Source organism: Caretta caretta, chromosome 4 (genome assembly GCF_965140235.1).
Source record: "Caretta caretta isolate rCarCar2 chromosome 4, rCarCar1.hap1, whole genome shotgun sequence".
NCBI lineage: Eukaryota > Metazoa > Chordata > Testudines > Cheloniidae > Caretta > Caretta caretta.
The window spans coordinates 19,896,556-19,913,063 of NC_134209.1; the positions used below are offsets into that span (position 1 = coordinate 19,896,556).

Consider the following 16,508-nt stretch of genomic DNA (forward strand, 5'->3'; position numbering starts at 1 on the left):
CAATGCCTCTTGGATTCCAAGGGTGCTGAAACACAGGTGTAATTTTGAACTCTTAATTCAGTCCACTGTCCACTTCAAGGCTCCAAATGCTTCCCTCTTCTAGAATTGTTGCATGTCAGTCTGAGCACCACCCTCTGGGCCAGAAGGCAAGGCAGACAGACCGGGCAGTAATGCCCTAAGAAAGCAGGGCTTAGCAGAAACACACTAAGCATGCTGGGACATGACCCTTTCCAATCACTTATAGTGCTTTTATTTTAATCTTTCTGACCCCCAACTGAGCCAAGCAAGGGTTTAGTCCATGCTGAATCCAGAGTTTCAAATTTCACCCACTTTAGCATAGCTAGGATTTGTACAACAAGGAAAAGTGCCTTGTTTTCCTGTCTGTGACTCTCAGTCTGCAGAAAGGATTTTGCTCAGACTTTCAAAACAAAATCACTTTTGAAGGCAAACCTGGTGAATGTCAGTTTCAGACATTGTGGGTGTGTGAAAATGATGTTACAATGGAAAGCCTTGCAAACTCTGCAGTTATCACTCCCAACCATCTGCAGTGCCAGGGGACTGTTCGAAAGTGAAAGGTGTCTTTTCCCCAAATGCTCAGTGATCATTTGCCAATTAGTTTTCCTTTTATTCCCTACCTCTTAAGCAGGAGACCCCGTATTTTGCCCTGCGGGATATCCTGCTCTACTGGCCACAGTGGGTTTTCATTCTGACGCTGGAGGCGATTTGGCTGGGTTTGACCTTCCTGTTAATTGTACCTGGCTGCCCAAAGTAAGTTGAATGCTTGGATTCCTTTTCCTTTGGGTGCTTTCTGTGTGATGTCAGGGGTTATTCTGCTGCATAGGGACCATGTTTCAGTATGTCTAGCTCTGAGTCAGTAGGAAAATGTTTCTCAGTGAAACATCCCCTTCCCCACTTTGCAGTGAAGTACTTGGCTTTATGTAGAGGACATCTTTATTACTCACCTAAGTAAGAAGCAGGTTTAAAATCTCCCTCTGAGGTTCTCCTATGGTCTCCATCACTGTAGTATCTGAGCAGCTCGCATCTCTCATGCATGTCTCCTCCCTGCACCCCTGGGAGGTACGGGAATGAGGAGCTCTCTTCCCGAAAGGACATCTCAACAAGCCAGTCTTTTCATATGTGCTGAGCTTTCAGGCTGCTGCTGTTGATGCTTGCTGTCTGCTGCCAGCTACATCCCTGCCGCAGCTTGTGTGCTCAGGCAGATGAGGACCTCCCCTCCTTGTAAAGAGATCACGTGCACCTGGGTCCTAGTAATGACGCGTGGTGCTTCTAGCTGAGACAGCCTGGAACTCTCCTTGCTTCTAGAAGTGCCTGGGCTTGTGGGATGCTGGATGGGGACCTTACTAAGCCTGTTCAAAGTACCTTGTTCATCTCTATGCCCCTTCTCAATGAGCTGCTTTCTGAGTGCAGTCAGCATTGGAGATGTCCTCCCCTGCCAGTGCTTGCTTCCCCAGCCACTAGCCTCAGGTGCTGACTAGTCATGTGTGGCCTCTTCTTGCCATTTCCAAGTACAGTCTCTGTTTGACACTGGCTGAGGGTCTCATAGCATCAAGGCACTGGGTTCTGGGGGATTTCTTGTTAACAGCACCTAGCTGCCCACCACGGAGTTTTGTCAGCCACTTGTTTCCAAGTGGCTGCAGCCTGAGGGGTCTCTTGGAGCTCCCCTGTGTTGTCCTTACTGCTGTGGGAGTCCGTGAGCATTTCCTTGCCTTTCGGCACCGATGCTGCACTGGCTTGTTCTGTTCTTGGGGGGGCGAGGGACGAGGGGCTGGGCTGGTGGCTGGGAAGGTGAGCTCTCCCTTTTGGAGTTAAGGGCAAGGCTGGGCAGTGCTGGGCTTTGGCTGCCCTGGTGCTATGGCTTGTTGACAGTTGATCTTGTCTTGATCAGCCTGAGTCTGGCACGTGTCTAGTTTGCCTGTGGGGATTGGCAGTTACAGAGCGCACTGGTGGTAACTAGTTACCAGGTGCTCTGCTTTCCAGGCATTGGCCAGTGTCTCCTCTGGGCTGCCCTTCCCCTTGCGACTTGTACCAGGGAAGGAGGTAGTTCGGTGTATGACCTGATTGCCTGTGGGGGTGAGTTTCTGCTTCAGCAGATCCCTAAAGAGCAGCAAAACTTAGCATTGTTGTTCATGCTTAAGCCTTTCAACAGAATAGCGCTGCAAAGACCCATGGCCTTTTGCTTCCTTTCCAGTGGTTACCTTGGCCCCGGTGGCATTGGGGATTTTGGAAAATATCCCAATTGCACCGGAGGAGCAGCCGGTTATATTGATCACTTGCTCTTGGGAGAAAAGCATATTTACCAACACCCATCATCCAATGTGAGTGGTTCTGACTTGCACATAAACCATTGACTTGCTGCAGTTAGGTTCTGTGTTAACATGTCAACAACTTTAATATAAAATTAGCTAAGTTTTCAAGAAGAAAAAGCTACTTCCTTCTTTAAATGCCAACTCTCCCACTCTGTCTGGGATGTGACAGCTAAGAGGGGCTCTTCCTTGCTTAGAAGCTCTCTCCGAAACTTAGTTGACAACTCTGGTGGTACCACTGTGGGAGGTGGAGAGGCTAGACTTGGGAACTGCTGTGGATGGGTGGGGCTGGCCTGGCCTATCTGCAACTCAGCAAGTTCACCAGCTTTACATCAGCAGCACACTGGCCTGGGGGCTGTGGGGAGAGGGTTCTGCTCCAAAGACCATTTCCTTGGGCTGTGTTCTGAGGAGGGATTGTCATACAGTGTAAATGGAATGATTTCAATGTGAAATCTAAATCTGGCATTGACAACAGTCAGGTTTCAGCGGAGGGCTAGGGAAATGGCCCCAGGGTGAGAGAGGGGAGAAGGAAGTTCAGGGCTGGGTGCATATCTTTTTAATCCTAAATCTCTCTTTCTGCAAGGTGCTCTACCAAACAACAGTGGCCTATGATCCCGAAGGCATCTTGGGAACAATTAATTCAATCTTCATGGCGTTTTTGGGACTTCAGGTACCGTCTTTGCTTTTTGAACCTACATTGTCAGCAAGCCTTCGTCTCCCAGAAACAACTGAAGGTGTTTTGTCAAAGGTGGGGGTAAGGGGAAAAAGAGCTTTTCGAGCTGGAGTGGCAGCATCTTCTCTAGAGGTAAGGTTGCAGTCACAGTTCCATTATAAACTAGCCAAACGCTCTGAAAACCTCCTGAGTCCAAGTTGGCAGGGCAGGAGGGGCCAGCTGGCAGAGGCTTTAAATCAAAATTTGAGGTACATTGACCTGCGTGATTCTGAGGTTTAAAAAAACCAGGTGTTTTGCTCAGTTCTTGAAACCCTTGTTTGTCCTATCTGGGGAGGCCTAGAACCATCGCACCAGTGGCTTGTGGTGAGGTCTGGCAATCACTCGTAGCAGCTGGCTGCTCAGGGGTTCTGAAAGTAAGATTAAAAATGGACTCAGGCTGTTAAATTTAAGCTCATATGTTAGAGAACCTTGGCTGTGGTGTTTCCATCACCGTCCTCATCTCTCAAACGCGCTTAGCACCTGTCGTATGTGTTCGTTTTCCAGAATAGGCGACGGCGCGTTGCCACTCAAACCATTAACATGTCAAAAGTTCCCTCGTAGCCTGTCACTTAAAACCAAAAATAACTAGGGGGGTCTCAGATACTAGGTGTGGGGAGCAACCTTGTAGTGGCTGACTTTAGATATGTGTATCTGGACTTAGGTGTGATATCCAACCGCCCTAGTTTGTCAGGTAGAATGGCACGCTGCATATCCCATGGAGGAAAGGAGTTCTGCATTGTCCATGGGGTGCCATTAGTTGTGTCTGAGTATGAGTTTGAGAAATCGGCTACGTGGATTGGAACTGAAAGGGAGTGTGTGCCCTGAAGGGTCAAGGAGTGCTTTTGGGTATAATGGTATATAGGTGGCAAGGCATGGCCATTTAGGTTGGTGAAAATGTTAATGTTGCCTTGATTGTTCTGGATTTTCCTTATTTTTTAGTTGCCTTAATAGGAGCTGCACTGGAGCAGCTGTAAAAGTTGTGTGGGTGTAGTTACTCACATGGGGTAGAAATCAGAATTTTTTTTGTTGCTAAACAAACATCACTTGTTTTTCACCTGAATGCATTCTCCTAGAAGAGTTCCTAATCTCGGTCTTCCAACTGCTTAGCACAAATAAAGCAGTTTAAGCTTCTCCATTCTACTGCAAGTGGCTGGTGGAAAATACCTGGTATGTTTACTGGTTTTTATGCCTTTGTTTTTTATAGGCAGGAAAAATATTCCTGTTTTACAAAGACCAGCACAAGAAGATAATGAGTAGGTTTTTTATATGGAGTGTAGTCATGGTAAGTAACATCTTTTCTTAAAAGTTTAAATTACTCATTAACAACCACATCTTTTCATGCAGCACAAGCTTTCTATTTCTAAGATGTGCTGCAGTGAAAGTTCATATAAACTCCAAACTCATTATTTCAGGGGATTATTTCTGCTATCTTGACAAAATGCTCTAAAGATGAAGGGTTTATTCCTGCAAATAAGAATCTATGGTAAGTAGAGACATGTAACTTTTTACTATTCAATGTGTTTCTCTCCAGCTATATGGACACAATGTATTTAACTGTAGCAACATCAGTCCATATTGAACTTCTCTAAATATACTTTTATATTCCCATTGAAAATATGTAGGTCAATCTCTTATGTGACAACCTTGAGCTGCTTTGCCTTCATGCTTTTATTGCTGATATACTATCTTGTGGATGTCAAGAGATGCTGGTCAGGTGCTCCATTTTTCTACCCAGGTCAGTAAACTCAAGCATATTTAGTTATCTGTGATGCAATAGGTGGTTTAGTCCTGTCCTTATCAGTAAAATTAACATTCTGTTGCCATGTCAAGCAGCAAGACCTACTGCTAAAATGTTTCCCTTCAAGAATAGTTTTGCAATGAAAAACCTTTGATTAAAAAAGATCCTTAAACTTTGCTTTAATTAAAAAACTACATTCTCTACATGTTCATACTGCTGTTGGGAGGCAGGTAAGAATTATTAATCACTCTTTAGCTGTGAAGTCAGAGGGGTAAAGTGACTTATTCAAGGCTACAGGGCAAGTTAGTGACAGGAACAACTTGTCTTTGAAGCTTAGGATTTCCTGATTCCCTTTCCCGTAAATACTCTGCCAGCCCCTGCTGCTACAGCTTGCTCTTAGAATGCAATGGAGTATAGAATTGTTTTCTTTGTGTTTATTTTAAGGAATGAACTCAATCCTGGTCTATGTTGGGCATGAAGTATTTGAGAACTATTTCCCTTTTAAGTGGAAGATGAAGGACAGTCAGTCCCATGGGGAACACTTGGCTCAGAACCTGGTTGCAACATCAATCTGGGTCATCATATCGTATTTACTCTACCAGAAAAGGATATTCTGGAAAATCTGATTGGGTTAATGATGGTCTCTTCTGGGAGATAAGATATTGAAGTTGGACTCCCCAGAGATGATGCCATTTCTGGTGGGATTCATTACTAAAAAGGGCTCATGTGTTCAGTTTACATTTCATGGGGAACGGGAATGGAGACTTTCTGGTGCCTAAGGGACAGTATCTTCCTGTTTAGCCAAGACACAGTAACTTGCCTGACCTGTGTTGTCTGCCTGTCTTTGTATACAGTACTATGTTTCAGGGCACAGCGTGCCGCTATTCTACCTACAATAAACAGACCGCCATATTGGATAGCCCTTAACACCTGAACAGTTTTAAGACAGTTCTGGCGTCTTTCATAAAGGGAACTGATATAGATGCTCTGGCTTACAGTTGTGTGTCTGGCACAACATTTCAAGCCATTACAAACTGACTTTATATGGACCGTGTAGATGGCACAGTTTTTGCCAAACTAGATTTACTTCAAGGCCCTTAACCTCCTTTCAAAGCAACATTCCATGGTAGTCAATGGGAGCCTGATTCAGCCCCACCAGGAAAACTAATGCCACTGATGTTCAATGTAAATTTAGTCTGTTAAAGTGCTTCCTTAGCTGCAATTCTCACACCATGACTCCAGAATAGCTATGGAAGCTACACAAACATTTGACTTCTCAAAGAATTTTCAAATGATTTATTTATAAAATTTGTCTGATCTACCAAAATAAGATTAAGTATGAACTTCAGTTTACATGTACTCTAGGACCGAGTCCCATAACAACATGAGCATGATTAGTTTAGAACAGTCCCTTTGCAACAGCTATGTTGTGTTAAGAGTATATAATACAGCCCTCTGCTTTCTCAGCAAGACACCCTGCTGCACTGTCCGCTCCACTCAGGCCAGCGTCTGAAGTAGCAGTATCTTCTCATTAATGCAGAATCTGTGTAACACCACCATCAGATTCTCCCCGCAGCGTGAGACTTGGCGCTCCATAGCCAAGCGGAAATCCTCTTTCACCCCTTTAGTTATTCCCCGGGTTACTGTGTGATGCCTGAAGTCATCAAGGAAACAAAAGATGACAAAGGAGAATTACTCTGAGCAATAGATGAGGCCTTCATACACACAGCACTTTGAAATAAAGTGTAACATCTACCTTCCATCTCTGAAGAGAGTTAAGATGTTTTCTATACTTTCAAGTGTTCATTTGCTTACTTGAATTTTAAGACAGTTTTGGGATCTTTAAATGCCTTTAGTCTAATGCTTAAATCATCAAGTGTCACTGGTTTTAGCTAGCAGGAATGTCCACTCACTATTCCATGCGGCAACCACCACCCTCCCCCCCCAGCAGTGCTTGTCCTGCACTAGGAAGGAAATCGCTACCAACACTTCCCCATTCTAATCACTGTCACGGCAGTTGCAGAGACAAAAGTACAAAAGAGACTAACAAAAGTTTGAGTTCCCACCCCAGCAGCAGGGGGGAATTGGACCTGCCATGGGTTTATCAGGAACAGCAGCATGAAGCTTGCTAGGCTCTTGTCTGTTTCACTTCACTGCTGCTGTGGGGAAGCTCTGAGGGTGGGTGCAGAAGCGCACATACAAGCCTGGGGGAGCTGATCAGACACTTACACTAACCCAAGAGGCAGTGAGTGCCTTATGTCTAGTATCAGACTGAGGTCAGCAGCTCTCGCTGGAGTTGTCTGTCAGCTTCCAGGCAAAGATCAAAGGTTTCTTTTGATTACAAGTCCAAGACTCGTACTTGGAAAAAGCACAATGGTTCTGGTACGGCTGCAACCAAAGTGGTTCTAGCCAGAGCAGGTCATGTGATATCAGCTGTTAATCAGACTGCCATTCTAAGGTCTGTTTTTGCCCCTCAACACCCATTTCCATTCACACAATTTCAGAGCCCACTGTCCTCAACTGCTGCTGTCAGAGAAACGTTCTATAACACGTGAACACTGGGATTCCAAGCTTCACTCGCACTGGGCTTTTAGTGTGGCAGTGGGTTGGGTTTTTTGGCAGTGGTCCAGGACTGAATATAGAGTCCCTGACCTTGTATCATTAGTCCCTGCTCTGGGAGGAGGAGGGAGTTGCTGTTTAGCAAATGCCTCAGCACAAATGGGCTCTGGGGGAGAGTCAGTGAATTGCTGAAGTTCAGGGAGTAGGGAGGAACTAGGAGCAAATCCAGTTAAAGCGAGGATGGAAAGAGGCAACAACCCATACATATCCAGAGCTGGGGGAGGGATCAGCCGAAAGGAACGATCTAGAAATTAAACCCCCCAATGAAGCACTGTCCTAAACCAAAACCAGCTATTTAAGTATTTTATCTCCTACACTGAATATCTGTATCAACAAATCGCTCCCTCTCAAAAGGAGAGAGAAAACTTCCCTGGCAATTAAATTAAATAGCAAGTCTATTTTAATACTTTACACAGAAATAGCAAATGGCTCCGCTAGCACTCAACTTAAAGGGAACTAATATCCAGACATCAACTCTTAACATAGTAGAAAATGATTTTAATATGGATATCCTGTTATGACTTTTAATGCTAATGGGAGCCAGGCACTAAAATGCTAACAAGTGGTGCTGAAAATAGAGCTCTGTACATTCAGCTTATGGGACAATCCTGCTTTCCATTCTCACTGCCTCAGTTTCTCACAAGCATTGATGACAGTGGTGGGCTGCACACTCAGCTCCTATCCAAGACCAGATCTACACTACAGACCTATATCGGTATAATTACGTCGCTCAGCGGTGTGAAGAATCCATACTCCTGAGCAACACAATTATACTGCCCCATGTAGACAGTGCTATGTCAAGGGGAGAGTTTTTCCCATCAACATAGCTACCACCTCTCAGACAGGTGGATTAACTATGCCGACGGAAGAAGTGTCTTCACCAAAGTGGTGCAATTGTGCCACTGTAGCGCTTTACGTGAAGACAAGCCCTTAGGCTATGTCTACACTTAAAACACCACAGCAGTACAGGTGCACCTCTGTAGCGGTTCAGTGTAGACACTCGCTACAGGGATGAGAGGGGTTCTCCTATTGCTGTAGTTAATTCACCTCTCCAAGGCAGTAGCTAGGTCAGCAGAAGAATTCTTCCGCTGACCTAGTGCTGTCTACACCAGGCATTAGGTCAACTTCAGTACATCTCTTAGGAGCGTGGATTTTTCACACCCCCCCCACCCTGAGAGATGTAGCCATGCCAGTGTAAGTTTTCAGTGTCAATCAGCCACCAGGAACACAAAATATCAATACAAAACTCATAATACTGACTATTACTAGCAGCATGTGGCAGAAGCCAGTGTTTCTGACTTAACAGCAAAGTACGCATTGAAGAAAATTCTCAACTGCAACCAATTTGGTTGAGGAAAAAAGTTATTACAAGTAGATCCAATGGGGTAGTAAGTCTTGAGAAGCATTTTAATAAGTTGACTGGACTTCTGTATCATCTGATCTGAATCCCTGTATTTTTGTTTGAACTCGACAGTTATTAATAAATTGAAGAACATATACACATTTGGCAACTTATGGAAAAAAATAAATGTTACACTAGTACAACATGGTTTCCCAAAGAAAGTAGGCACAAATGAAAAACAAAAAAAAAACCATGAATAAAAGTACTGAATAACGAAGAGCTGAAAACCATGGGCAGTAAAAATATGTTGACAAAACACAGCACACTATGAGCAGGGTTTTTCCGCTTGGTACCTGTCAGCAGTCTGTATGCTGGGCTGTAGTACAGGTATGAACTCCTGCTGCAGTAACCCCATGGGAGGGCTAGAAGTCCTTTAAAAAACAGCAAACAGCAGCATTCAAAAAACCACACTGACTCACCTGTGCTGCAAAACAACTCTCCAGAAAGAGATACAGAAGAGAACTGGAGGGAGATCACAGTGCGACCAACTGTTCAGCTAAAGTAAGGGGAGGCGAGAAGGCCAGAGCCCCCTCTACCCATCACTCTAGCACACCCACAATAGACCATTCCAGGGCTCATCATGCCACAAGTGGGTGGAAATACAATCCAATGTACAGCAGTGCTTTCTGGGATGTTTTCCTCAGCACCCATAACACTGATTTTAGTGAAGAGCAGCAGGAGACCATTTTGGAAAGTTGAATGGGAAAAGGGAGTGTACAGCAGTGCTTTCTGGGATGTTTTCCTCAGCACCCATAACACTGATTTTAGTGAAGAGCAGCAGGAGACCATTTTGGAAAGTTGAATGGGAAAAGGGAGTGTACAGCAGTGCTTTCTGGGATGTTTTCCTCAGCACCCATAACACTGATTTTAGTGAAGAGCAGCAGGAGACCATTTTGGAAAGTTGAATGGGAAAAGGGAGGATGCTGTAGCAAGAAGGGTGACACGCTGTTGATCCAGATTTCCGCTCTGTTTTTAAGCAGTACAATGGGGTGTATCAGACAATTTACCTTTATGCAATGGAGAACTGAGCACGTGTAATTATTACTTACCTGTAATCTCTCTTCTCTGCAGATACACATCTCAGCAAATTACTATTCGTAGGTATTTGCTTGTTCACATGGCCATGACAGGAGCTCCCTTAGCTCAATGTTCTATGTGGTAGGACATACAAGAGACAGCTTTGGGCCCTCCTTCCTCCCCAGTGAGGAATTTCAGCTGGGCCAGTAATCTATTCCTTTTGGGCAGGAGGCAAAATTACTCTATAATAGATGGACATTCTTTAAATGTATATATCAGCAATGCCAAGTAAGAGAATGTTGAGTCACCAGGGAGCAGTAATCTGCTGAGGTGTATATCTGCAGAGACCAACAAGAGATACCAAACAAAGCAAATCCCCATTCTTAGAGACTAAAAAAGCTGCAAAGATGACTCTCAAGAAAAAACAGTGCAACCAAAATAGCAATAAACTGTGCGCTGCATACCTTTAATAGCAAGAATGACACAAACCTTATCCTGGTATGTGGAGAGAGAAGATACTGCCCTAAAGAAAACAGCATGCAAGAAGGGACACAATCACAGAAAAGAGTGTTTTGGGGCCCGTGATGTCAGGCAGTGTTTCTATAAACTTGAGGAGAAGCAAAATCCCCTTTGGCCTGAGGCTGAATGGAAGCAATGTTGCTCAGAAAATGTGCCGAAAGCACCATGGGGCTGCTTTGCACATCTCTTGAATGGACACACAGCAGAGCTTGTGGCCTGCAGGAGAACACCAGTAGACCTGCCAGGCTGTAGCAATGAGATACAATCAGAGAGACAGTTCTTTCCCAGTACATACTGAATCGATGTAAACTAAAAGTAGCTGGTTTTGGCATTCTCCAAGTAAAAGTCTAGGGAGCTTTGGCAGAGTTTGTGGAGAAGGGTTTTGCTGGGGTAAGCCATGGCAGGCTACTGGATTGGCTCAGACAGAACGCTGTCACCAGGTCTGCGAGGAATGCAGAACGCTAGCGTTGCCTGCTCTTTGAACAACTGCATCAGGCACAATGGCCCCAAAGTTCACTCACTCTGTGGGCTAAGTCGTCACCACCCCTGGGAAAAGTGCCCTACCTACCTGTAATGAACTCACAGGTATTATTAAGTGTCTCACCGGGAGCTTTCAGCAGCTTAGTTAATGAATATTCCATTACACGCTGGACTTCAATGCAAGACAAGAAATGCACAGAGTCCCTCCTGAACTTAACAAGAGGTGACTTATCAGTTATTCTGGTGGGATACATTTCCTCTGTAGGGCCATGCTTTTAGGGTGCAAGCACCTTTGCAGTGCTATGAGCTTGGAACCATCAAGAAGAGTACTGCTGACTAAGGCTGTATATATGCCCTTCCTCATGCAACTGAAATGTCATAACAAGATTATCGAGGGATCCACAATCCTATTGGCTGATCCATTACTTCCAGCAGAGGGACTCCTACAAGCTGGTCAAACCTGTTGGCAACAGTATATTTCCTTTCAAGTAAGGAAGCTAGCAATGACTTGTGGGCACTGTCCAACCCCCCACTTACAAGGCTTCTGAATAAAGAAACATCTTGTTCCTCCGTGCTTGCTTATGTAAAACACAGTGACACACAAAATCGTGTCCGTCACAGATGGCAGAGGCTTACTAGACTGCGATCAACTTCAGATGAATTCCTGTGATGCTTCCTTTGCTATTCGCCATTTTTCAGCCAAATGCATTGGCATTTTCAGTCTAGGACATGAGCAAGGCTGGTTCCAGAGTTGGAGTGTTGATGAAAACTGAGTTAGCTATTCTTCTGTCTAAGGCGCTTAAGTTCTTGAGGAGGAACTTAGCTACACCACCAAAGATTATTCTCTCTCCAAAAAGTATGCCCTTTCCCAATGCCCAAGCCCTTCATCCTCTCCAGAAGTCAGGCTTTAGGCAATCTGGCTACATGGGAACTCCACACATCTTCTCTACTTACAGCTTGTGTGGATGTGTCTCAGCAAGGAGAGGATTATGATAATCAAGCACAACAGCTTGTGCCATTTGGAGGCCAGAAGGCCAACATTACAGAAACCTGCACTCAGAAAGAGGAGCTTCAGGTTCTTGTTAAACTCCAAGACTTGCTGAAGGGAGCGTGTGGAAAGTGATATTATCTGTATGTAGCAGTCTGAAAAAGTAACTTAATCCTGCGAGTAAACTTTGATAACTGTTAGCCAAACAAGGTGCAACTTTGTAAGAGAAGCCTTCTGTGCAATCAACTTGAAGGCTGCAAACTCAGGACAGCAGGGCTGGGGAATCAGAACCTAATGTGGCAATCAACGAGTCAGAGAGGTGGCCAGATCCAACTGCATAGCTACAGAGAACAAAGCCCTTTTTAAAAAACAAAACAAAACCGAGACTAAGCTCAAAACTTTAGTTGAAGCAATGCCTTGCGTAATGAGGATTCTGTCATGCATCACTTGTTGGGTGCATTGAAGCAACAAGGATGCAGAGGTCTTGGTGCAGAATGGCATCAGACACAGTTTTAATCTGCACACTTTGGTGCAGTGGAATGGGAGCTACGCAATCTCTCCTGTCAGATCTGCACCCTCCAGAGAGACGCCGACAGTCTCAGTGCCTGCAATGGCATCTTGACTTGGACTCTTGAGACTTTTTGTGCTAGCTTTGTAGCTGAGTTAGAAGAATTATCAGAATAGGGCTTTGAAGAGCCCTTCTCAGGAACTGAGAACTTATAGTTACATCTGTGAGCACATCTGACAGTTCAGCCAGTTTATTTCCAGACTCCAGGCATGCATGTCTAAGAGACACACAGCATGACCACACAACAATATTTGAAGTTACTGGTTTGCTTTGCCACCTGAAAGACATGGGAAGGAGTCAAAAGTCTCCAGAATAGTGCTGAGCAAAAATCTCAATGTATCAAGCAATAGTTACAATACCCAGGCTTGATGTCAAGAAATGCTCTAGTGGATAAGAAGCAACATGGCACAAAACTCCACTAAGGTCAACAGCCTGTGGGCAGATAAACAAAGGTCCATAAAGAGGAAGCAGGATGGGGAGCCCATAGTTTGTTGTCTGCACAGGGGGTGGAGGCAGAAAACGCTGGAGAATTCCAAGAATGATGGTCCTCGCCCCTGCATGCAGCCAAACCTCTTGGTCCTGCCTCAGTGCTCCTGGGAGAAGTGCAGACCGTCAGTCAGGGAAAGGACAGGAGAATAAAGGTGCTGCAGAAAGTGACCTCCATGCCCTGGGAGTGATAATGCAGAGAGGCCTCCAAAAGATGCTTGAAGGAGAGCAAGTAAAGGTGGCATGAGCCCTGGGGACATCAACCTGGACACCACTGCAAGTCTGTGCCTCAGTGGCAGTCAAAATATACACCAGGACAAAGGATATTGTGAGGGGCAGAAGCCATCCAGAGACACATTGCAAAGAAATGTCACTGTCCCCAAGAGCTTTTCACTGACTGCAATCAGAAAGGAATTAATTACAGGAGCACAGGAAGCAGCCAAGTATCATAGTAGTGGTGGCAAGACACATCTCAGCTGGGTCCAGTGGTTTAGAACTTTGACCTAAGGGAACTCGTGCTGAGCCCAAGCCAGGTGGCCATCTTCTGAACAGTGAAGTTCTGTACATTTCAGCATTAATGTGACACATAAGAATCTTGCAACTTGTACATGGATCGCCTTTCCTTCGTCATTCCAAATTAAAATAGAAAACCAAAGTATTAGAGATTAGCATCTTGAGCTGCTGTGCCAATGTCAGTGTCCAAATGCTAACCCCGTGAATTGCACATGGAATGGCAAATGGTCATTTCTTCATTAGGCATTTTGCCCCCCACTTATATACCTTTTTAAACCTTCTCCCTTTTGATATGGGCTCACACACCGAGAAAATACTCTGACTTGGGTGTGGGGCAGTCTCTTGTAAAGTCTTGGTCATCTGGCTATCGACCAGCTACCACAGGTTGTTATAGCTGAAAGATGGTTCATACCCTCTCTGACAAGTCACATGTCCATAGCACATGTGTGATCCACAGCAAGCAGAGAATCCAAATCTCAAGATGGCTAACAAAAGCAAATTCCATGTCCCACCTGACCAGACTTAAGAAATCTGGTTTAGAAATAGTGGTCAAAATTTTCCAACTTGAGTACCTGAAAATGGCACCCAAATCCATATCCGGGCACCTAAGGAAATAGGTTGATTTGCAGAAATGACCGGCATCCACCACCTGCCTTAGCATTACTAGGAGCTGAAGTTACTCAGCACCTTTGAAAACCAGGCCACGCAATACTAGGTGCCTAAATATGGACATAGGTGCCTATCTTCAGGCTTGCAAGCGTGAACATTCTGGCCAGTATTTATCATTTACTAATGCAGGGGGATGGAGAGCTATGCAAAAAGTCAGTCAAGTCATTCAAAGGAAGAGAGAGGGAGAATGCGGGGCGGGTGTTACTTTTCTGCTGAGTAGCAGCAAAATTAGACCACCATGGTCTGAAATAACTGGTCCACAAAGATTAGTTAAACTAGTGGGACAGAGTTTCAAAAGTGCTCTGTACCCACAACTGGGGTCAGATTTTTAAGAAGACATTGAGGACAGGGAGAAATTACATCAGGACAATGGGAGCTGCTGGGTGCTGAGCACTGCTGAAAATCTGATCCAGTATTTTGTGCAGGGCAGGACTGGAAACCGGTTCTCTTTGCCTGTTACTTCACTGCTGCTTACAGGAAGCCATAATCAGGGCTAAATGCATGCACCAAGTGATACACATTAAAGGGCATACCAAATTTTGCAATCTGACTGCCTAAAGGTACATCACCACAAGACTGCAACGGCGGTTGTGCATGTACATAATATTTTTTAAACACAAACAGTAATGATTTCCATACACACTCCTTAATACATGCCTGTATTTCTACCAAACTGCGAAGTACTGCCATGGAAGTGAGATACTTTAACAAGAGGTACCTTGTTTTTTGTTTTTGTATAGCAAATGACAGCTGATATACCCAATCAAAAACCTGTTAAACTGTGAGACATTCCAGGCATATTCCAGATTTAGAAACTTGATTCTTGCTATCTGATATTAAATTAGAAGTATTTCCCAGGCTTGTGCTAGTTTGAGAATATTAAAATACTGACTAGTGAACAGCCAATACAATAAAGGAAAACTCTGAGGATCTTGTAATTCATTCTTTCAAATTTGGTAAGTGAAACATAAAAACCAGAAGATCAAGATGGAAATGTTTGGATAAACTCTAGAGTTAAGTGTAGAAATCTGAATAAAGTTATAACTAAAATCTGTTTCAGTTTACACTAGGAATGAAATTTTACTCAGAAATATGTTTGAGGAGTAAAGAAAAAACAAATCTACTTTCAAGTCAAGGTGACAAAACCACGTGATAGGCAATTAACTGCCATTTATAATGTATTATTCTCAGGACAAGATTTTGGGAAATAGGAGCCTAAAGTTAGTAATTCTTTCCTTGTCATACAGTCTCATTTTCTCCTATCCTAACAGGTCACCATTACGCTCAGTGGACATAGAAAACAGTGTAACTCTGAAGGAAGGTTTATCTACAGGGGAGCTTGAAGTGCCATTCGACTGAATGGTTGAAGTCAGATGTCACTGCAGATAATCTAGTGACAGCAGTAAAGGAATGTATGTAAAAACCACTAGGGGGCCTCACCACAGATGAAAGAGGCACACAGCTCAGCACCCCTACCCCATCTCATCTCTATGGGCTAGAGTGGAATGTGACAAACATATGAATTTTACCAGCCTAAATTATAAACCCGCCAGCTATAATCCTTTATCCTTACGGCCAGCAAGGTCTTCCAAGCTACACTGCCCTCGTTGCAGCCTTTGAAGTACACAAATAGTAGCCTGTTTTCCTGAGCTCAGGAGAAGAGTAACAGGGTGTACCAGGCATTTGCTGCTCCCTGCTGAAGACCCCACCACATTGGAGCACCCCAGTGTGTCATTTTGGAAGGATGGGGGGGGGGGGGGGGGAGAGCACAGCTTTTAGTCCTGCAGGAGCTGCCTAGAAAGGCCACCCACCATCAGCTGCAGGTAAGACCAATGAATGTTCAGTTCTCCAGTGGCGAAAAAGGCTGGGAGCTCGTAGGAACCAGTCAGGGCACAGCAGGGAGCAGCAAATGCCTAGTACACCCTGGTTGCTTCTTCCGGGGGCCAGGTCTGGGTGAAGCTGGGAGTGGAGAAGGATCTCCCCATTTTAACCCAAGAAATCTGGCCTGGTCAGAACCTGGCTGACTGCGCCTTTTGTCAGTCAATGAAATGGTTTTGTTTACTTTGTGGATTGCCGGGCCCAGGAAGATCAGCCTAAAGTGAGTATTAATGGGACTTCTGTAAGACAAGGTAAGTTTGTGAGATGCTCCATTGGCTCAGGCAAGCCCATGACCAAGAGGAATATAATTTCCTCAGAAGGGAAGTGGAAGGTTCTGGGCAAAATGCTGGTAGACAAGGTGGAACCCTGGATTCCGTTTGGGAACCAATTCTGAGGGTAGGCCAGACTGCAGCATCTAGGGAAAACTAAACGTAAGGCAAAGAAACAATTAATCCAAGTCACACCAACTAAAACTGCCACCTAGTAAGAAAGTAGCTTTTGGGATACGTCTCCCATATTGCAGTGCTGGGCCCATAAGCGCATTCAGTACTGAGGAAAGAGCTCATTGGGATCTGTCTGGGTTGTTGCTGCAAAA

General features: G+C 44.7%; 2 protein-coding genes across 10 annotated transcripts in view; one reads left to right on the forward strand and one right to left on the reverse strand.

Moving 5' to 3' along the window:
• The window catches only part of HGSNAT (heparan-alpha-glucosaminide N-acetyltransferase), a 28,332-nt gene extending 22,631 nt beyond the window's left edge, over positions 1 to 5,701 (forward strand). For 2 of the 4 annotated variants that reach the window (XM_048848257.2, XM_048848255.2), the window contains exons 12-18: positions 644 to 768; positions 2,210 to 2,336; positions 2,908 to 2,994; positions 4,241 to 4,318; positions 4,449 to 4,519; positions 4,659 to 4,771; positions 5,219 to 5,701. In XM_048848257.2, coding sequence (XP_048704214.1) covers positions 644 to 768; positions 2,210 to 2,336; positions 2,908 to 2,994; positions 4,241 to 4,318; positions 4,449 to 4,519; positions 4,659 to 4,771; positions 5,219 to 5,400 — 783 coding nt within the window. In that variant the 3' untranslated portion in view covers positions 5,401 to 5,701. The remainder of the gene's footprint in view (positions 1 to 643; positions 769 to 2,209; positions 2,337 to 2,907; positions 2,995 to 4,240; positions 4,319 to 4,448; positions 4,520 to 4,658; positions 4,772 to 5,218) is intronic. The other 2 variants (XM_048848256.2, XM_048848258.2) reach the window with 2 other exon arrangements.
• A 354-nt stretch (positions 5,702 to 6,055) lies between these two features.
• Positions 6,056 to 16,508, reverse strand: part of INTS10 (integrator complex subunit 10) — a 42,368-nt gene continuing 31,915 nt past the window's right edge. For 3 of the 6 annotated variants that reach the window (XM_048848249.2, XM_048848251.2, XM_048848250.2), the window contains exons 17-18: positions 9,089 to 9,166; positions 6,056 to 6,428 (exon numbers count right to left, since the gene is read on the reverse strand). In XM_048848249.2, the coding sequence (XP_048704206.1) occupies positions 6,272 to 6,428; positions 9,089 to 9,166 (235 nt within the window). In that variant the 3' untranslated portion in view covers positions 6,056 to 6,271. The remainder of the gene's footprint in view (positions 6,429 to 9,088; positions 9,167 to 16,508) is intronic. The other 3 variants (XM_048848252.2, XM_048848254.2, XM_048848253.2) reach the window with 1 other exon arrangement.